Genomic DNA, 21,037 nt, shown 5'->3' on the forward strand with positions numbered 1-21,037 from the left:
CCTGGCCCTGGGGGGCTGCTCTTTGCCCCGTAAGGCTGCTCTTTGCCCCTATATAGGACCGGTCCCTATATAGGGCCATACAGCAGCTCCTGATCCCATACAGCAGCTCCTGGCCCTATAAAGCTGCCCTGGCCCTACAAGAGCACTCCTGTCCCCGTACGGCTGCTCCCAGCCCCGCGAGGCTCCTCGGGGCCGTATATAGGACCGGTCCCTATATAGGACCGTGGGGGGGGGGCGGGACGTCCCCCCCCTCAGAGCTCCTTCTTGTCGACAGCCCCGAAGAAGCGGGCGAAGCGCCGCAGCTGCTCGCTGGCCGTCTGCGACTCCTCCTGCAGCCGCTGGTTGTTCTGCCGCAGCGTGGCCACCTCCGCCTGCAGCACCACCTTGTCCTGCTTCTCCTGGGGGGGGGGGGGAAGAAATTTGGGGGGGGGGTCGGGGTCATTTTTAAGACCCCCCCCAGTCAGGGGGAGCACCCAAGGGTGCCCCCCCCCCCCATTTACCTTCTGCAGGTCGCTGTGGAGCTGCTTGAGCATCGCCTCCAGCTGGAAAACCTTCCCGGGGAGGTCCAGGGGGGGCTCCTCGCTGCGTTGGAGGGACCCCAAAACGGGGTGGGGGGGGGATTTAGGGTTTTGGGACACCCCCCCCGGGGTTTTGGGACCCCCCAGGGTTTAGGAACACACACAGGGTTTTGGGAACCACCCCCGCAGGGTTTAGGACCCCCCCCAGGGTTTAGGACCCCCCCCAGGGGTTTTAGGACCTGTTCCTGGGGTTTTGGGACACCCCCCCCCAGGGTTTTGGGGCACCCGCCGCCCCCGGGGTCTTGGGACCCCCCCCGGGGTCTTGGGACCCCCCGCTCAGGGTTTTGGGACCCCCCCTGGGGTTTGGGGACCCCCCGCTCAGGATTTTAGGACCCCCTCCAGGGTTTTGGGACCCCTCCCTGGGGGTTTGGGACCCCCCCGCTTGGGGTTTGGGGACCCCTCCCTGGGGTTTGGGACCCCCCCCTGGGGTCTTGGGACCCCCCCGCTCAGGATTTTAGGACCCCCCTGGGGGTTTGGGGACCCCCCGCTCAGGGTTTTGGGACACCCCCCGGGGTTTTGGGACCCCCCCCCGGTGGTCTGGGGACACCCCTCCCCCGGGGGTCTTGGAACCCCCCACTCAGGATTTTAGGACCCCCCCCCCGGGGTTTGGGGACCCCCCCTGGGGGTTTGGGGACCCCCCCTGGGGGTTTGGGGACCCCTCCCGCTCGGGGTTTGGGGACCCCCCCCCGGGGTCTTGGGACCCCCCACTCAGGGTTTTAAGACCCCCCTGGGGTTTTAGGACCCCCCCCGGGGTTTGGGGACCCCCCCGGGGTTTTAGGACCCCCCCCCCCTGGGGTTTTGGGACCCCCCCCGGGGTTTGGGGACCCCCTACTCAGGGTTTTAGGACCCCCCCGGGGTTTGGGGACCCCCCCGGGGTTTTAGGACCCCCCCCGGGGGTTTGGGGACCCCCCCCCCCGGGGGCCGTTACCTGCAGCGCGGTGCCGGGGGGCGCTCCGGGGCGGCGTCTGGGGGCTCGGGGTCGGCGAGGGAGAAGAGGGAGACGGCTCGCTGCACTGCGGAGGGACGGCGAGTGGGGGCGGGACCCCCCCGCGGGTCCCGAAATCTATAGGGGGGGCTCGGAGGCGGCCATATAGGGGTGGGGGGGGGTCCTTGGGGGGCTGGGAGATCCCCTATAGGGGTGGGAGCATCATTTTGGGGCCGGGAGATCCCCTATAGGGGTGGGAGCAACATTATGGGGCTGAGAGGTCTCCTATAGGGGTGGGAGCAACATTATGGGGCTGGGAGATCCCCTATAGGGGTGGGAGCAACATTATGGGGCTGGGAGATCCCCTATAGGGGTGGGAGCAACATTATGGGGCTGGGAGATCCCCTATAGGGGTGGGAGCAACATTATGGGGCTGGGAGATCCCCTATAGGGGTGGGAGCAACATTATGGGGCTGGGAGATCCCCTATAGGGGTGGGAGCAACATTATGGGGCTGGGAGATCCCCTATAGGGGCAGGAGTGTTGTTATGGGGCTGAGAGCTCCCTTATAGGGGTAGGAGCTTCCCTATAGGAGTAGGAGCTCCCTTATAGGGGTGGGAGAGTTCTTATAGGGCTGAGCGCTCCCCTATAGGGTCAGAAGTGCCCCTATAGGGTCAGGAGCATCCTTGTGGAGCTGAGAGCTCCTTATAGGGGTAGCAGCGTCGTTATGGGGCTGGGAGCATGCCTATAGGGGTAGGAGTGTCCCCATGGGGCTGAGAGCATCATTATGGGGCTGAGAACTCCCATATAGGGTCAGGAGCTCCCCTATAGGGTCAGGAGCATCCCCTATAGGGTCAGCAGCCTCCCTATGGGGCTGAGAGCTCCTTTTATAGGGTCAGCAGCCTCCCTATAGGGTCAGGAGCATCCTTGTGGGGCCAAGAGCTCCTTTTATAGGGTCAGCAGCCTCCCTATAGGGTCAGGAGCTCCTTTTATAGGGTCAGGAGCCTCGCTATAGGGTCAGGAGCCTCCCTATAGGGTCAGCAGCCTCCCTATAGGGTCAGCAGCCTCCCTATAGGGCTGAGAGCTCCTTTTATAGGGTCAGGAGCCTCCCTATAGGGTCAGGAGCCTCCCTATAGGGTCAGCAGCCTCCCTATAGGGTCAGCAGCCTCCCTATAGGGTCAGCAGCCTCCCTATAGGGTCAGCAGCCCGCGGGGGGCCTTTAGGGCTTCCCTACCCGTCCCCGTCCCCCCCCGACCCCAAAAAGCCCCCGTACCTTCGTAGGCCTTGGCGGCGCTCACCAGGCTGGCCCACTCCAACCCCGCCGCCGCGTCCGGCAGCGGCATCAGCCCCGGCTCCACCCTGCGCAGCGGCGCCGCCAGCGCCAGCTCCGAGGCCGAGATGGCGGCTGCGGGGGGGGGGGGGGGGGACCGGACCCCGGTCAGGCGGCCCCAAAACCCCCCCGAAAAACTGGGGGGGGGGGGGAAATAAAAGGGGGGGAACCCCCAGAGCTCACATTTCTTCTCCGGGAGGCTGCCGGCGCCCGCCGGGTGCTGCCGGCGCCCGGGGAGGGTGCTGGACGGGAAGGTGCCGGCGAAGAGGCCGGCGGCGGCCGAGGGCGGGGCGGGGGCGGCGGCGGCGTCGCGGCGCCCCCCGCAGAGGCTCTCGTCCGACAGCGTCCGCTGCAGCCCCGGCGGGGGCGACTGCTTGGGGCACAAAACAGGGGCTTAGGGTTTTTTTTTTATTATATTTTCATTTTTAATAATTTTTAGTTTCATTTTAAAATATTTTTTCAATTTATTTTTTAAATATTTTTAATTTTTTAATTTTTAATTTATTTTTTAAATAATTGTTTTATAAATTTTTAAATTTTTATTTTTAATAATTTTTATTTTTATTTTTTATTTTTATTTTTTATTTTTTAATTTATTTTTTAAATAATTGTTTTTAAATTTTTTTAATTTTTTATTTTAATATTTTTTATTTTTTAAGTTAATTTTTTTATTTTTTAATATCTTTATTTTTTAATTTTTTAAATACTTTTTATTTTTTAACTTAATTTTAAATAATTTTTTATTTTTTAAATTTTATTTTTAAAACATTTTTATTTAATTTTTAAATATTTTTTTAAATTTTTCAAATTCTTAATATTTTTTTAATTTTTATTTATTTTTTAAATATTTTTATTTTTAATTTTTAAATATTTTTTTAAAAAATTTCAATTTGATTTTTAATTCTTTAAATTTTATTTTTAAAAATATTTTTATTTTTAACTTTTAAATATTTTTAAAAAATTTCGATTTAATTTTTAATTTTTTTATTTAAATTTTATTTTTTAAAATATTTTTAAGTATTTTTTAAATTTTCAATTTAATTTTTAATATTTTTTATTTTTATTTTTTATTTTTAATTTTATTTTTAATTTTAAATATTTTTTTATTTTTAAATTTATTTATTAAATATTCTTATTAATTTTAAAATATTTTTAAAAATTTTAATTTTTAATATTTTTATTTTTAAATTTTATTTTTAAATTTTATTTTTATTTTATTTTTTATTTTTAAATATTTTTTAATTTTTAAAATAATTTTTAATTTTTTATTTACGTTTAAGTTTTAATTTTTTAATAATTTTTTATTTTTAATTTTAATTTTTTATTTTTATTTTTTTACTATTTTCATGGGTTTTTTTTAGGGTATTTTTAGGGTTTTTAGGTCCCGCCGTCACTCACCGCGGCTCGCTCGGGCTCCGGCGCGGCGCTGTCCATGATGATGAGTTTTTTGAGGTCGTCCTCGATGGTGGACTTGTAGGGTTTGCGGGGCGAGCGCAGGTCCCGCAGCGACGCCCGCAGCCGCGGCTGCCCGAAAACGTTCTTGGTGCTCGCGTCCACCTGCCTGCGACGGGGTTTTGGGGGTCGGGGTGTGCTGAGACCCCAAAAACGGCCCCCGGGGGGATTTATGGGGTGCACAAAGCTCTTGGGAAGACTTATGGGGTAGGATTTTTGGGGTGCACAAAGCTCTTGGGAGATCTATGGGGGGCTTATGGGGTGCACAAAGCTCAGGGGATCTATGGGGTGGGATTTTTGGGGTGCACAAAGCCCTTGGGAGATCTATGGGGGGATTTATAGGGTGCACGAAGCTCTTGGGAGACTTATGGGGCGCACGAAGCTCTTTCACCACTTTGAGCCCCAAAACCAAGGCACCAAAGGCCCCGCAACCCCCCCCAACTCCTCCTACGACCCTGTGGGGTCCCAGCTCAGCCCCCCCCCCGCCCCCGCCCGCGGGCTCCCCTTACTTTTTGGGGTCCGAGAAGGCGGCGGGGCGCGGGGGGGGCTCCTCGCCTCGCTTCCAGCCCGCGCCGTGCTTGCTCCTGCTCGGCTGCTTGGAGAAAAAGGATTTGGGGACCGAGGCGGAGAGCTGGAAGGAGCCGGGTTGGGCGCCGGGGGGCCGGGGGGGCTCCGCGGCCGCTTTGTAGCCCCCCCGGGAGCTGCAAAAATTTGGGAATTCGGGGCTGAGCGTCGGGGGAACGTCCCCCCCCCCCCCCCCCAAAAAAAAATTTAAATGTTTATTTTTTGGGGGATGGGGTGCTGTAGGGTGAAGGGGGGGGTTAAGGGGGGGTCGGGGGGGGGCTCGTTACCTGGGTTGTTTGAAGGGGTCGGGGCTGGAGGCGGGGGGCAAGCAGCCCTTGGGCCGCTGGTAGCCTTTGGGGACGGTGGGCGACGGCTCCCTCGGCTTCTCCTCGGCGTAAGGTTTCGGGGTTTTGTCCCGCTGCGGGGCCGGCCGCGTGGATTTGGGGCCGGGGGCGTAGAGGGGGGCGTCGATGCCGCTGTCGCTGGAGCCCCCCCCGCCTTTGGAGATCTGGGGGTCCGGGTCGGGTTCGGGGGGGTCGGGGCCGTCGAACCAGCGCTCGTCGCTGTGGCTGCTGCTGGAGGCGTTGCTGGACAGGGTGTTGCTGCTCGAGTGGCTCGAGTACGGCGCGTCGGGCTGCGGGGGGGGGGGGACGGGGTGAGGGGGGGGCTTCGAGACCCCCCCCCAAGCCCTAAAAAAGGGCTCGGGGGGGTCTAGAAGGAAGCTGGGGGTGTCTTAGAGAGCACGGAAAGGGCTTGGGGGGCTCTAAAATGAAGCCAGGGGGGGTCTTAGAGACCTCAGAAAGGGTTTGGGGGGGTCTTAGAGCCCCCCCCAGGGGGTTTGGGGGGTCTAAAATGAAGCTGGGGGGCTTTAAAACCCCCCAAGGGGCTTGGGGGGCTCTAAAAGGAACCTGGGGGGGGTCTTGGAGAGCACACAAAGGGCTTGGGGGGTTCTAAAATGAAGCTGGGGGGGGGGGGTGGGGTGGTGGTGTTAAACCCCCACAGAGAGCTTGGGGGGGTCTAAAATGAAGCTGTGGGGTCCCAGAGTCCCCCCCAGGGGGCTGGGGGTGCCCCAAAATGAAGCTGGGGGGTCCCAGAGCCCCCCACAAAGGGCTTAGGGTGCCCCAAAATGAAGCTGGGGGGTTCCAGAGCCCCCCACAAAGGGCTGGGGGTGCCCCAAAATGATGCTGGGGGGTCCCAGAGCCCCCACCAAAGGGCTGGGGGTGCCCCAAAATGAAGCTGGGGGGTCCCAGAGCCCCCCCCAAAGGGCTGGGGGTGCCCCAAAATGAAGCTGGGGGGTCCCAGAGCCCCCCCCAAAGGGCTGGGGGTGCCCCAAAATGATGCTGGGGGGTCCCAGAGCCCCCCACAAAGGGCTGGGGGTGCCCCAAAATGATGCTGGGGGGTCCCAGAGCCCCCAAAAAAGGGCTGGGGGTGCCCCAAAAGGAAGCTGGGGGGTCTCAGAGCCCCCCACAAAGGGCTGAGGGTACTCCAAAATGAAGCTTTGGGGTCCCAGAACCCCCCGCAAAGGGCTGAGGGTACCCTAAAATGAAGCTGGGGGGTCCCAGAGCCCCCAACAAAGGGCTGGGGAGCCCCAAAATGAAGCTGGGGGGTCCCAGAGCCCCCCCCCCCAAGGGGCTGGGGGTACCCCAGCACCCCACGGCGTCGGCCCTCACCTTCGGGTGCCGGCTGGGCGAGTCTTTGCCCGCCGCCTCCTGCCTGCCGGCCCGCTTGCCCCCGAGCCTGGACGGCGCCGGCACGTGCCACAGCGGCTCTGCAACGAGTCCCAAAACCACCGGGGTCACCAGCGGGGTCCGGGGCCACCCGCCCGGCCCGGGTCCCTCATCCCCGAAGCATTTGGGGTGGGCTCCGGTGCCAGCCCAGCCGGGTTTTGCACCCCCAAGCCGAGTTTTGCCCCCCACAAGCCAGGTTTTGCACGCCCAAGCTGGGTTTTGCCTGGCTTTGCCCCCCCAAAAAAGGGTTTCTCACCGGGTTTGTGCCTCTCCATGGTGCTCTCGTGGCTGCTGAGCCCACCCGAGGACGAGTCGCCGCTGGAGGCGACGTCGTGGCCGCCGTGGGGCTCGAAGGGCAGCAGCGCCCGCTGCGGGGCCGCGTACCTGCCGGGGACGCCGGGCGGCGTTTGGGGTTTTGCTCCTCATTTCGGAGCTGCCCCAAAAGGGATCTGGGTGCTGCCACCCCCAAAAAGGTGGATTTTTTTGGGGGGTGCGGCGCCCACCCACCTTTCCGGCGAGGGTTTATAGCGAGCGTAGGTGGCGGCGGTGGTGGTGCCGGGCGTCGAGAAGCTTCCCGAGGGCTGCCGGTACGGCTGCGGCCGCTCGGCTCCGGCGGGCGCCGGCGCGGCGGGGTGCGGGCTTTCGGGGAAGCTGACGGGTCTGGGGCACCGTGGAGAGACGAAAAACGGGGTCACGGCGGCTCCCGGCCCCCCGAAATCCCCCGCTCCTCGTCCTTACCTCTTGCCGTGCAGGGGCTGCACCTCGCGGTAGGACACCGGCGGCTGCTTGGTGGCCCTGCCGAGCGCTTGCCCGTGGCCACCGGTGGCCGGGGCGGCGTTGTGGGACGCCGGGCCGCTCCACTGCCAGCCGGCGCTGCTGCGGTAGGGCGGCCGCCCGCTCTCCGCTTCGCCCTTGGGCTCGGCGCTGCTCAGCTCCACCGATTCGGCCCAGCCCCTGCAGGGACACAACGAGGGGACGGGGACACCCCCCGTGACCATCCCGGCTCCCTCGGCTGTTTAATTACACCGCCGGCGTCGCCGCGGCGAGGGGGAGAAGCGAGCGGTGGCGACCCAAAAACAGCCCCCCTCGCCAAAGTTCTGCAGGGATGGGGGACCGAGGAAGGGGGATATCCTCCAAATCCCATCGTTAAACCGCCCTCGTCAGCTCTAATTAGGCTTCGCAAGGCTGCAGGGGATGGGAACGAGGTCCCTGATGGTGATACCGTCTCCATGTCCACCTCGGAGACCCCGATTTGCTCCAGGAGCCCAGCCCCAAAACGCACACCGGGGAGCCTGGCCCCCAAAACGCGCCCCGGGGGGGCCCAGCCCTCAATTTGCTCCAGGAGCAAAGCCCCAAAAAGATGTGATGAGGGGGAGGTGGCAGCCCCCTGAGCCCCCACCCCGTTGGGGTTACCTGCGCGGGGCCCCGTCCTCGTGGGGCGGGATGATGACCACCTTGACGGTGACGGAGGTGCGCAGCAGGTCGATCATCTGGTCGTGGCTGAGCGTCACCACGGCCACCTTGCAGATCTCCACCAGGCGGCTGCCCTGCCGCAGGCCGGCCTGCCAGGCGAAGCCGTAGTCCTCCACCTCGGCCACCGTGCCGTCGTACTTGACGTGGAAGCCCAGCTGGCCCAGCCCGTTGCGCCGTAGGGTCATGTCCACCGTCTCGCAGCCCGCCGTCGTCACCTGGCGAGAGGGCACGGCCACCCTTCTCCGGTGACGCACGCCAAGAGGAACGGCCCGCCGACCCATATCTCCTCCTCCACATGGAGGAAGACGCTCTATAGGCTCAAGAAGCTCACCTTCAGCCTCTGCACGATCTCCTTGACGTCCTCAGGGCCGCCCTCGGCCGCCCGGATGAAGATGTGGTCGCCACGGCCGTAGAAGATCTTGAGGGTGGAGGCGTCGGCGGTCCAGCCGATGACGTCCCCGCAGAAGCAGTTGAAGACCACCTCCTTGGCGGCCAGGTCGAGCAGCACCACGAACTCGTTGGAGATGCCCAAGACGCAAGCAATCTCGGCTCCCCGGGCGAAGTCTTGAGCGGAGACGCGCCAGGCGATGGCCCCGGCGCTGTGCTGCTCAGCACCCGCCCGGGCTTTCGTCTTCTCCTTCTTCTTGGAGGCCAGGGAGATGAGGTTGAACTTCCCGGCCGAGTCGATAGGCGTGTTGGTGACGCAGTTCTCGGCCAGGTCCTTGAGGTACTCCTGCCGCGTGCGCGTGGCCATGGTGTGGAACTTGTCCGACTTGTGGGCGGCGTTCTCCGCGTTGATCACCTTGGCCAGCAAGAAGTCTCGGAAGACGTCGGACTTGCGGAAGGTGACGCCGGTGGGGATGGGGGGCCCGAAGGGGGGCACGTCTTTGGACCTGGTCACGGCCACGCTTGGGGGGAGGCGAAGCGGGGAACGGGTTAGGGTGCTCAGAGCACTCTGAGGAAGCAGAAGCAGGGGAGAAATCTCCCCAGGTGGAGAAAACGCCCCAAAATTTGGGCCCAAACTGTGGTGGGCACGATTTGGAGGGCCGGATGGGGACATCCTGGGGGGGGGGGGGTCTCACCTATAGCAGACGTTATCGGTGCAAGGGCTGTGGGCTCTGACGATGATGAAGACATGCTGGAAGTGCGATCGGACGTTCTGGGGAGTGAAGGGCAAGGCTCCGGGCTCTTGGAAGATGATGGTCACGATGTCGTTCCCGATGTGCCTCTTCCTCAGCAGCTGGCGAGGCGGGGGGAGAAGCAAAAAAACAAACAAAAAAGGGGGGGGGCTGTGATGGACGGACGGATGGATGGACAGACAGCCGGACGAGCCGCGGAGGTGGCGCGGCAGTACCTGCTGCCGGTTGTTGGGGGTGTAGGGCAGCATGGTGGAGACGTGGAACATGATCTCGTAGTCCTGGTAGGTGGTGTAGAGCGAGTGGGTGCCCGTCGAGTCAGCTGCGGGGAAGGCGGGCGGTCAAGGAGGCGGGCGCCCCCGGGGGAGTGGGGGGGCCCCCCCCCCGAAATCCCCGTCACTCACTCTTGGTGTCCAGCTGCGCGGCGTACTTGCTGAAGGCCTTGAGGCAAACCTTCTCCCCCAGCAGCGAGAGGAACTCCTCGAAGGCCGGCCCCGCGTCCTCGTTGTTGTACATCTCCTCCTCCGAGCTCTGCCCGGCTTTGCAGTACAGGATGCCCACCTTGTGCCGCCGGCAGAGCTACGGGCGGCGGGGCGGGCGTCAGCACCCCAAAAACGAGCCGTGCAGCCCCCCCTGCCCCAGCCCCACGGCTTTGGACCCCAAGCCAAGAAAGTAACGAAGAGGTTTAGAGGCAAAAAGGCATCGCTGGTGCACTCTCGGGGGGAAAATTGCAACCGGTCGCTGCAAAAAGAGCCTACCAGCGCGATGCCACCACCCCCAGGGATGTGCAGTGGGACCGGGACCCCCGCTGCCTTCCCGTGGGTGCCACATTTGTCACCGGGACCCCTCGCCCACATCCCCCCGGCCCCGCTCACCCCCTGCTCGTCGAGCTTGAGGAGCTGCTCGGTGACCTTCGGGGTGCTCATGGCCAGGCGCAGGCAGTGGATGTTGAGCTCGGGGACGACGTACTCCAGCGCGTCCTTCAGCGGGAGGCCCCGCACCGTGCCGTGCTTGGTGGCGGTGGGGGTGGCGTCCTCCAGGATGGAGCCGCGCAGCGTGATGAGCTGGGGGGGGCGAGGATGGGGCTGGACGAGCTGGGGGTGGGGCTCACGGGGAGGCGAGGGGCACGGGGTGGGGATGGATGCGAGGTGGGGACAAGAGGATGAGAAGGATGGGATGGAGACGGATCCGAGGTGAGGATGAGGATGGGGATGATGGGATGGGGATGGATCCGAGGTGAGGATGATGATGGATCCGAGGTGAGGATGAGGATGGGGACGATGGGATGGGTCTAAGGTGGGGACGGACCCGAGGTGGGGACTATGATGGGGACGGATCCAACGTGAGGACAATGACGGGGACGATGGGATGGGGACAGATCTGAGGTGAAGACGATGATGGGGACGGGTCTGAGGAGAGGATGATGATGGCAATGATAGGATCGGAACGGATCTGAGGTGAGGACAATAGGATGGGGATGGACCCGAGGTAGGGACAACGATAAGGACGATTGGATGGGGACAGATCCAAGGTGAAGACGATGATGGGGATGGGTCCAAGGGGAGGACGATGATGGGGACAATGGGATGGGGACGGATCCGAGGTGCAGATGACGACGGGGATGATGGGATTGGGACGGATCTGAGGTGGGGACAATGGGATGGGGATGGACCTGAGGTGTGGACAAGGATTAGGACAATGGGATGGGGACGGATCCAAGGTGGGGACAACAGGATGGGGATGGACCTGAGGTGGGGACGATGATGAGGACGATGGGATGGGGACAGATGCAAGGTGGGGACAATGACGAGGATGATGGCAATAGGATGGATCCAAGGTGGGGACAATGGGATGGATCCGAGGTGGGGACAATGGGATGGATGACGGGAGAATGAAGGGCTCAAGATAGGAACAATGGGGACAGACCCAAGAGGGGAATGACGGGGACGATGATGGCGATGGACCTGAGATGGGGACAACGGTGAACAGGATGGAGACGGACCCAAGATGGGGTCAGTGATGGTGGGATAGGGATGGACCCGGGGTAGGAACAACGGGGACAACGATGGTGATGGTGGGATGGGGAAGGACCTGAGAAGGGGATGATGATGGCGGCGATGAACAGGATGGGGACGGAGCCGAGATGGGGATGGCCCCAGGATGGGGATGGTGGGGACAACGATGACGACAGGATGGGGACGGCCCCGCAGACGTTTCCCACTCCCAGCCCCTTTATGAACTGGTTTTAAAACCACACGCAAGCAGGAGGAGCCTGAAGGCACCCAACGGGGCGAAGAGCGCGCCAACGCACCTCGCTGGTCCGGAAGATGATCCTGTACTGGTACTGGGGGCCGTGCTCCTTGTGGTCCTCCAGCTTCTCCCGCTTGATGCTGACAGCCACGGGGCCCAGCTTCTCGTCCACCCCGAAGTAGTTGGAGTGCTCTGCAAGCAAACGGGGATGAAGGAGGTGTAGGGACAGAGGAGCCTGCCCGTCCCCACGAGCTGTGGGACTTTCCACCCCAACCCAGTCCCACCAGGACCTCCCAGCTCCACGCTGTCCCCATTCCCGTTCCCACAAATGGGATAGACTGAGCCTTCCTCTGAAGGGTTTGGGGCGGTCTTTAAGCCCCCCGAGCACCTCCACGTCAACACCCCGCAGCTTCTGGCGACGCCGAGGCCCCCCCACACCCCCCCACCTTTGCCGTGGAAATGGTCCCGGTAGTAGCGGGCGCCGAGGTCCACGTGCTCGACGCTGTAGTGCTTGAGCCGGTTGGGGTTCCTCTGCAGCTCCTTGGGCACCTCCAGCACCGAGATGCCGGCGTTGGTGGGCCGGGCGTCGAGGCCGGGCTCCGGGAAGCCGCCGTCGCCCACCGGGCCGCCGCCGGCCGAGCCTCCCGAAGCCCTGGAGAAGCTGACGTTGCGCTCGCCCCCGCCGCCGATCTCGTTGCGGAAATGGGGGCAGCTCAGCAGGAGCTCGTTGCTGGTGTTGTCCCCCACGTCGTGCTCCAGGTTCTCCTTGCCGTTGAGGTCCTCGGTGCTGGCGAAGGCCGGATCCGGCCCGCCGGGCCGCGCGGTGGCGGCCGAAGCCGCCGAAGCTCCCGTGGTGGTGTTCCGGCGCTGGGCCACCACGGCGCGGTTGGCGGCCACGGCGTTGAGGTCGAAGAGCATGCTCTGCACGTCGTAGTGGGCGAAGCTCCGCCGGCACACCCACGCCTTGCCCGGCTCGGCCGCCCTCGCCTCCTCACCGCCGCCGCCTCCTCCTTCCCCTTCGTTTCGGCCGCTCCGCAGCTTCCTGAAGATGGATTCGCCCCCGGCGTCGCCCTTGGGACCCTTCCTGCGTGCCTTCTCCTTGGGCTGCGCCGCCGGCTCGTCCCGCGGCGTCCCCGTCCTGCCGTCCACCACCGCCACCGGGGAGGGTCCCGGGGGGGTCTCCGCGGAGGCCGCGGCGCTGGCCGAGGTCTTGCCGCCGCTGCGGAACTCGTTGAGCATGGCGAAGAAGCTCTGCTCCGAGATCCCCTGCACGTCGATGGACGAGGTGCTGCCGTACTCGCGGAAGAGCCCCCCGGCCCCCGCCAGCTTGGCCCCCCGTGCCTCCGCCGCCTCCTCGGGGTCGCACTCGCTCAGCGTCACCTCGCTGCTGCTGCGGTGCCGCAGGGGGACCAGAGCGCGGCCGGGCGAGCGCGGCCACCCCTCCTGGAACTCCACGTCCTTGGAGCGCCGCCGCGCCAGGCGGTGCAGGGCTTTGAGCCCCGAAACGCCGCCGCCACCGCCGCCGACGAGGGGTGGCTGCTGCCCGCCGGGGACGCCCCGCGGGGACGCCGCATCCCGGCCCCCTTCTCGGCTCGGGCTGGCGGCGGCGGGTTCTCTTTTGGGGGGCCAGTCGGCGATGCGGGCGCGCACCCCCATTTTGGGCACCGGCGGCGCGGCGGTGGCCGGCCGGGGGGCGACGACGGCCTCGGCACCGGTGGGGACGCTTCCATTCTGCGCCCAAAACGCCGCGGGGCAGCTGTCGGCGGCGTCGGCGCCGTCGTGCCGCGGCGGGCGGTGGGCGCTCATCGTCCGGCGACGGGTGGCGTGGCCGCGGGGGGGCTCATGGTTGCCACGCCGGGGGCCGGTGACCGGCCGGTGAAGCCCGGCGGTGGCCGTCCCCGGCGCGCCGCTGCCCCGTGGCTCCGCCCGCCGCGCTCACGCCGGCACGCGCCGGCGCTTCTGCCCGGCCATCCTGCGAAGGAGAGGGAGAAAGCAGGTTAGAGGGATTTTTTTTGGGGGGGTCACCCATTTACCTGCATTTTGGGGCCCCCCAAAGCCACCAAGCGGCCCCCGCAAAGCCGTCCCCCCACCGCACCAGGGCGGTTTTGGCTTCGAGGGGGTTTTGGCTCCCAAAAGTCGCCCCCCACCCAAACAAAATCCCTTTGGCACCGCCAAGTGGGGGCTCTGGGGGCCCCCAAACCCCAAGCAAAGCAGCCCCGGGGGGACGGGGACGGACAGACGGACGGACAGGCGAGCCCTAATCCGTCTGCGCTCGGCATTAGCCCACCCCAGCGGCCGAGCGTCCCCTCCAGGCTGCCCCGTCCGGCGCGCAGCTCGTTAATCCCCGCTAATTACCCCGCGAGCCGGCATCTGGCGAGCAGGGGGACGTTAAATCAATACCTGAGAGCATTAATTAAACACAGACAGGGGAGGCTAACGAGAGGGCAGGGCGCCCGGCGCGGGCAGAGCCTCTCCGAGGCGCAGCCCCGGGCCGGAGCGAGGGTTTACCAAAAATCCCTCGTCGGCACGGAGAAACGAAGCTGTTGGTGCCGCCCTCCTTTACCAAAACCCACGGATTTGCCCCCAAAAATTAAAAGACGACGTGAAACACCGGTGCCGGGGGGGAGAAAACACCGATTTGGGTACCCGGCTCTTTTGCAACGCCTCGTTTCTTTCTCAGCCTCCTGCGAGCTCTCCCCCAGGCCGAGCGCGTCCTAGAAGATTTTTTAGGTGATGAATTTGGGGAGGAATGAGTCAGAATTAGCCAAAAGCACCCCCGGGGCATCTCGTGAAGCTCTGCTGACCCCGGGGGAGGACGAAACCCTGGGGATTTCGGCCCCCCCAAGTCGCATCCCTGAACCTCGGTGGCCCATCGCCACGCGGGTGGCGACGGATTCCCAAATACCCTGCGTTTTTTTGGGGGGAAAAAATCCCAACACAGCCACTCCGAGGATGCGTTCGGAGCCTCCTGCCCTTAAATTAGCTATTAATGAAGGGTGCTGAGGGATTAACGAGGCGGTGTCTCGCCTTTCCTGCCGCCCTTCGGAGCTTTAAGGCTCGAATTTCCCAATGCCGGCGTTAATCCGGGGGAGGAGCGGCAGCCCAGCGCGCCCCGGGGGCAAAACCCCAAAATTAGCCCCAAAATCACTCAGATTCCCCCCAAACCGCTCCGCCTCGCAGCTCCCGCGTCATCCCCTTCCAAGCGATCCCCGGCGGGGATTAAACCCCGCGGAGAACGACCGGATTTAGGGATTTCAACCCAAACGGCTCCTTACCTCGGTGGGTTCAGGACCACTTCCCGCCGATTTTCGCAGCCCAAATCCCCGTTTTTCTCCTCAAAACGGGCAGCGGAGGGGCAGGAAAACACCGAGCACCCGCCCCGCTGGGCTGCTCTAATCTCCCTCTCGAAATAATCTGCTCTAATCCCCCGAAGACGAGCAGGGAAGGCACCGCGCTCACGGATAGCTGCTTTAACCAAAACGGCGAGATCCGCACCCAAAATCCCCCCGGCGGGCAACGCCGAATCCCTCAGCTCGCGAGCCGCAAACGCTGAGCTCAGCCCCAAAAAAATAACACGTAAACACAACCAGCGCTGTTATTGTAGGTCCTACTCTATTCTCTCCGTCTCCAGATGGAAAAAAGGGGGGAATTAACTCATTCCCGACGCGGCCGGGCGGAAAAATTGATTTTTTTTTCCGCTCCGTGCCCTCGGATCCGCCGCGGATTTGGGGCCGGGCGCTCCCCGGGGGCGAAGGGCAGAGGAACGCCCGCGGCCGTCACCGCGCGGGGTCAGGGTCCGGCACCGCGTCGTCCCCGAGGGATTTCCCCGTGTGCCGGCGAGAATTTGATCACCCAGAGCAAAAAAATATAGTAATTTTAACCATTTTAGCCATAATTTTTAATTTTAACCATTTTAGCTGGCTCCCGAAGCCAAAAATATATTTTTTTTAATTTTAGCCATAATTTTTCATTTTAGCCAGAACCTCACAGTGCCAAGGAGTGCGACCACCCCGATGGCCCGAGTGATTTTTGGGATAAAAACGCCAGGAAAAGGGCTCAAACGCCCCGCTGCGGTCCCGTATTTAGGGTCGCTGCCATGCATGGGTGAAAACTGCCCCAAAATTTTGGGGGGAAGCGGGCGGTTCCCGGCACCACGTCCCCAGGGGATTTCCTCGCGTGCCGGCGAGAATTTGATCACCCAGAACAAAAAAAAAATAATAATTTTAACCATTTTAGCCATAATTTTTAATTTTAACCATTTTAGCTGGCTCCCAAAGCAAAAAAAAAATTAGCATTTTTTAAATTTTAGCCATAATTTTTAATTTTAGCCATTGTAGCTGGCTCTTCGCGGCTCTCCTCGCGGGGAACGGGACGAGCCCGATGCCCCAAGTGATTTTTGGGGGTAAAAACGCCAGGAAAAGGGCTTCGAACGGCCCGCTGTGGTCCTGTATTTAGGGTCGCCGCCACACAGGGGTGCGAAACGCCCCAAAATTTGGGGGGAAATGGGGCGGTTTCTGCCTTATCTCGGAGCCTATTTACCGAGCTGGGTTTTCCCAGCCGCACGCCCCAAAGCGCCCGGGAGCCGCCGCGAGGGGGGGAAGGGCGAGGTTTTTTAATTATTAACCACGGCTTTTGATAAATTGCGCTACAATTTCTGGCGTTCTTCCCCCCCGTGGCCACGGCTTTAACCCTGCCTTAGCCTCGAAGCGGAGGAAAAAGCCGGGCATCGGGGAAAATTTCCCGTCAAAAATCAAGATTTAAGGCACCGCTCCTGGTTTTGCCGTCCTTCAGGTCACGCACGCTCCCATCCAGCGCTCATTTTGGGTGAAAACAGCCCAAAAAACGGATCGGGAGCGCCCTCAACGCACCGCAGAGGCCACGCACCCTATTTCACGCTTTTTTCCCCCCCAAAAAAGCGCCCCAAAATTGGGGAACGCCAGGCAAAACACCTGCTTCAACCAACGGCCAAGTTCTGCGTTTCCTGAAAACTGGCCCTAAATGTGTAAAAGGCAGGAAACGAACCCAAAATGTCCCCGGCCGGCTGCGGGAGGAACCGGGGAGGGGAAATTAGTGGAGCAATTAGCTAAGAGGTTCACAACTTTGTGCCTAATTAGGGGCGGTTAACGCCAAATAATCCCCATTACCGGGCGATGAGAATGTCATTAATTGGTTTTAGTGTAAAAGGAGGGGGAAAAAAGGAAAAAAAGGGGGGAAAAAAGGAAAAAAGAGGGGAAAAATTACAATAGCGGATGGTCACAATTCACAAAATACTGGGATATTCCCCCAAAATCACCATCCTTACCGTGGGGATGTGCTGGGGGGGGTCCGACAGCAGCCCCCGGTCGGGATCAGCAGGGTCCGGGATCGCGGGGCGGCTCTGGATTTGGGGCAAAAAGCAGAGAAATCCATTAAACGTGTATATAGGGGGGAAGCGGGCTCGGAGCGACGCAATTAACCTGCTTTAGTCAATTAAAAGCGGGGCCTTTACCTCGGCGGCCTTAATTACGGCCTCGGGGCGGTGTTGGGGAGACTTGGGGGGCACTGAAAAAAAAAAAACCAACCCAAAATCGGTTCCAAAATGGGTGAGAATTCAAAGTTTTGAATGATAATGAAGCTGCGGCAGGCGGAGCGGGCTGAGCCCGGCAAGCCCCGACCTGCAGAGCGGGCGCTGCCACGGCCCCAGAAAAAAACAAAAAAAACAACAAAAAAACACAAAAACAACCCCCAAAAAATAATAAAAGGGACAAAAGGGAGGTTTTTCTCCCCAAAAAATCAGCGGGAGAAGGAGCAGCAGCCTTGTTATTGGGTAAAATAAAGGGAAATTGGGGTTTTCGCTGGCAAAAACCAAGAGCTCGAGGGGTGCTGCCCCCCTCGAGATCCCGAATTTGAGGGTCCCAAAATCGAGGGTTTTCCCCCCAAAAAAAGCCCCTTCGGTTGCACCGCGGGGGGAGCGGAGCCCGGCAGCGTATCCTAATTAACAGCGGCTCGTTAGCGAACGGCTCTTTGGTGCCTGCACAAATAGGTCAGGACAAGTTTGGCGACGGGATTTAATTAAGAGAAGGAAAAAAAAAATAAAAAATGGGGGGGGGGGGGGGGGGAATGAAAATACGCCCTCGACCGAGCCCCCGGGGGGAGCTGGGAAGGGCCGAAAATAAAATCCCATTTTTTTCGCATTAAATGGGGAAAAATAAACAAAAATAAATAAAACCTGGGTGGTTTGGGGGGGTGTAGGAGTCGTGTCCCCCCCCACCCCAAAATCCTGGCTCTAAAAAGGGAAGAAATCCCTAGGGGGGGAGGGGGGGTTCGCTTCCGCACGTACACCCCCCAGCCAGATTTTGGGGGGAGTTTGGCTGTTTTTGGGTCATTTCCCCCCCCCCCCCTTTTCCCACTTAATTCTTTAAGGGAAATGTTTCAGCATCGCTCCGGCCGCTGGCGAGCTTCTAAAATTGGGAGTTTTTTTGGGAAAAAACAGGTTAAGTTTGGGAAAACGACCCCTCGGGGGGGCCAAGCCCCCACCCATGCCCCCCAAACCCCGAACCCACTGCCCCATTCATTCACCAGCACCCCAATTTGACCCAATTCCGCCCCAATTCGACCCAATTCCACCCCAATTCCGGCTGCCGCACCCCAAAAACTGCCTTGGACCCCCCCCCCTTCTAAAATTCGCACAAAAAAGCGGGGCTTTTTACCCCAAAAGACACCAAAACCCCCAAATCCTGCTTCCTACGGGGTTGTTATTATGGGTTACCTCCCAGCAGGGAGTTCTGGCGCCCCGAAAAATTAAAGAAATGGTTAAAAATGGGGGGGGGGGCTCGTTAGGGTAACAAGGGGGGGGGCAGCTCCGGCTCGGGGCCTCACATCAGCCCTGGTGGGTTTTTATTTATAAAAAGGGAAAAAGAAGCAAAAAAAAAAAATAATAAAAAATAAGAGTTGGATGAATGAGCGCTCATCTGCCTGAATTTTTGGGGGGGGGTTAAGGGGGTGCCCCCACCCCCAAAATACCCCAGGGGAGGGGGAAGCGGTGGGGGGACCCCATTATAAAGGGGGGATTCCCTTCTTCTGTTTTTGTTTTTTTTTTGGGGGGGGGGGGGGGGGGGTGGAGAACAGGAGTTGTACCCCAAAACTGAGGGGGGGGCAGCCCCCCCCCTTGGTGCCCCCCCCAAAAAATGAGGGGGGGGGAGCACAGGGCAGCAAGGCCTCGCTTTGCCCCCCCGACAACACAAAAGGAGGGGGGGGGGGGGCTGTGGGGCAGGGCCCCCCCCCCAAACACTTCAGAGCCCCCCCAAAACACCTCAGGGCCCCAAAATCACGTCAGGGCCCCCCCTAAAATCCCTCAGAGCCCCCCCCAAAGCACCTCAGGACCCCAAAACCCCTCAGGCCCCCCCCAAAACCCCCCCAGATTCCCCCAAAACCCCTCAGAGCCCCCCCAAACCCCCCAGATCCCCCCTAAAACACGCAATTCCCCCCAAAAAAACACAATTTCCCCCCAAAATCCCCCCAGGACCCCCTAATTCCCCCCCCCCCCCCCCCAAACCACGTCATTCCCCCCGCGGCCCGGGCCCCAACTCCTGCGGGGCACCAGCGCCGCCCCCTCCCCACCCCGCGCGGGGGCCGCTGGGAGTTGTAGTCCTCTCCCCCCTCCCACCCCCATCCGCCGCTAGGCCCTCGCCGCCGCCCGCGGACTACAAATCCCAGCAGCGCCTCCCGTAGCCCGCCGGGAGGAGGAAGCGGGGAGCCGGAGCTACCGGGGACCCCCCCCCGCCGTGCCCTCCAACCCCCCCCGGTCCCCAAAGGCGGCCCGCGATTGCTGGGGAAGAGCGGCGGAGGCGCGAGCGGCGGCGGCGCCCCGCTCCCCGCCCGTCTCCCCCGAGCCCCTCGGGGGAGACTGAGGCGGCGCGGGGAGGGGCGGGGGGGGTCTCTCACCAGGCGGCGGCGGCGCGAGCGCACGGGCCAATGGGGGGCGGCGGCGGCGGCGCGAGGACGCCGCGGAGCCGGCGCGCGGAGACTGAAGGGAGGGGAGCGCACGCCGAGGGGGCGGGGCTAAGGGGAGGGGCGGGGCTAAAGGGGGCGGGGCCAACGCGGCGCGCCACCAGGGAGCGTGGGGGGGCGGTCTTAAAGGGGCAGGCGCCCCGCGTGGGTCTGTCGCGTGTCGCTGTCCCCACGGGCGTGTCCGCGGTCCCCTGCCCGGGTCCCCGTCCTGGGCTCCGCACCCGTGGCGTGTCCCAAAGGCTGTCCCCATCCCACATCCCCTCCACGTCCCTGTCCCTGGTCCCAGCCCTCTGTCCCCATCCCACGTCCCTGTCCCCATCCCATATCCCCGTCCCCATCTTGTCCCCGTCCCCATCCCATTGTCCCTGTCCCTTGTCCCAGCCTCCTGTCCCCCCCCCACAACCTCGTCCCCATCCCACCCCCATCCCACGTCCCTGTCCCCATCCCTTGACCCTGTCCCCATCCTTTGTCCCCTACCCCTCTCTCCGGTCCCCGTCCCACATCCCTGTCCCTTGTCGCCATCCCTTGTCCCCAACCCATGTCCCTGTCCTTATCCTGTCCCTTATCCCAATCTCCGGTCCCCATTCCAGTCCCTTGTCCCAGTCTCCTCTCCCCATCCCATGTCCCTGTCCCCATCCCGTCCCTTGTCCCCATCCCTTGTCCTTGTCCCCATCCCACATCCTTGTCCTTATCCTGTCCCTTGTCCCCATCCCTTGTCCCTGTCCCCATCCCACATCCTTGTCCTTATCCTGTCCCTTGTCCCCATCCCTTGTCCCTTATCCCCATCTCCTGTCCCCATTCCAGTCCCTTGTCCCAGTCTCATCCCCATCCCACGTCCCTGTCCCCACCCCACGTCCCCATCCCTTGTCCCTGCCACCATCCCCGTACCTTATCCCAGTCTCCTGTCCCCATCCCACATCCCTGTCCCCATCCTGTCCCTTGTCCTAATCCCACCTCCCTGTCCCCATCCCTGTCCCTATTCCTCATCCCCACCCCACATCCCCATCTCTTGTCCCTGTCCCCATCCCTGTCCCTTGTCCCACTCTCCTGTCCCCATCCTGTCCCTTATCCCAGTCCCAGTCTCGTCCCCATCCCACATCCCTGTCCTTATCCTGTCCCTGTCCCTTGTCCCCACCCTTTGTCCCATGTCCCCTATCCCCATCCCATGTCTCTTGTCCCAGTCTCCTGGCCCCATCCCACATCCCTGTCCCCATCCCTGTCCCTATTCCTCATCCCCACCCCACGTCCCCATCCCTTGTCCCTGTCCCCGTCCCTTGTCCCAGTCTCCTCTCGCCATCCCACATCCCGGTCCCCATCCTGTCCCTGTCCCCATCCCACATCCTTGTCCTTATCCTGTCCCTTGTCCCCATGCCTTGTCCCTTATCCCCGTCTCCTGTCCCCATTCCAGTCCCTTGTCCCAGTCTCATCCCCATCCCTGTCCCTATTCCTCATCCCCATCCCCACGTCCCCATCCCTTGTCCCTGTCCCCATCCTTTGTCCCCCATCCCAGTCCCATCCCCATTCCACATCCCCGTCCCCATCCCTGTCCCTTGTCCCACTCTCCTGTCCCCATCCTGTCCCTTATCCCAGTCCCAGTCTCTTGTCCCCATCCCA

General features: G+C 60.9%; 1 protein-coding gene across 7 annotated transcripts; it reads right to left on the reverse strand.

The window, feature by feature from the left end:
• Positions 1-6: 6 nt before the first annotated feature.
• Positions 7-19,493, reverse strand: SIPA1L3 (signal induced proliferation associated 1 like 3). 7 transcript variants are annotated; one of them, XM_083815230.1, is made up of 22 exons: positions 19,358-19,492; positions 16,737-16,811; positions 11,881-13,406; positions 11,496-11,626; positions 10,060-10,248; positions 9,589-9,763; positions 9,403-9,506; positions 9,131-9,288; positions 8,380-8,956; positions 7,989-8,263; positions 7,314-7,529; positions 7,083-7,235; positions 6,832-6,959; positions 6,519-6,616; positions 5,136-5,482; positions 4,794-4,985; positions 4,231-4,393; positions 3,016-3,205; positions 2,776-2,907; positions 1,507-1,586; positions 501-582; positions 7-398 (listed from the first exon to the last, which is right to left on the reverse strand). In XM_083815230.1, exons 3-22 carry the CDS (start codon positions 13,238-13,240, stop codon positions 49-51), a joined length of 5,100 nt encoding a protein of 1,699 aa, XP_083671356.1. In that variant the 5' UTR covers positions 13,241-13,406; positions 16,737-16,811; positions 19,358-19,492; the 3' UTR covers positions 7-48. The 7 variants fall into 7 exon arrangements, with proteins under 7 accessions (XP_083671356.1, XP_083671355.1, XP_083671353.1 ...); XM_083815229.1 differs by having other exon boundaries at positions 3,016-3,202; positions 9,131-9,506; positions 19,358-19,493; XM_083815227.1 differs by having other exon boundaries at positions 9,131-9,506; positions 19,358-19,493.
• Between the last annotated feature and the right edge of the window lie 1,544 nt (positions 19,494-21,037).

This window comes from Anser anser (assembly GCF_964211835.1).
Source record: "Anser anser genome assembly, chromosome: 36".
In the NCBI taxonomy this organism is placed as follows: domain Eukaryota; kingdom Metazoa; phylum Chordata; class Aves; order Anseriformes; family Anatidae; genus Anser; species Anser anser.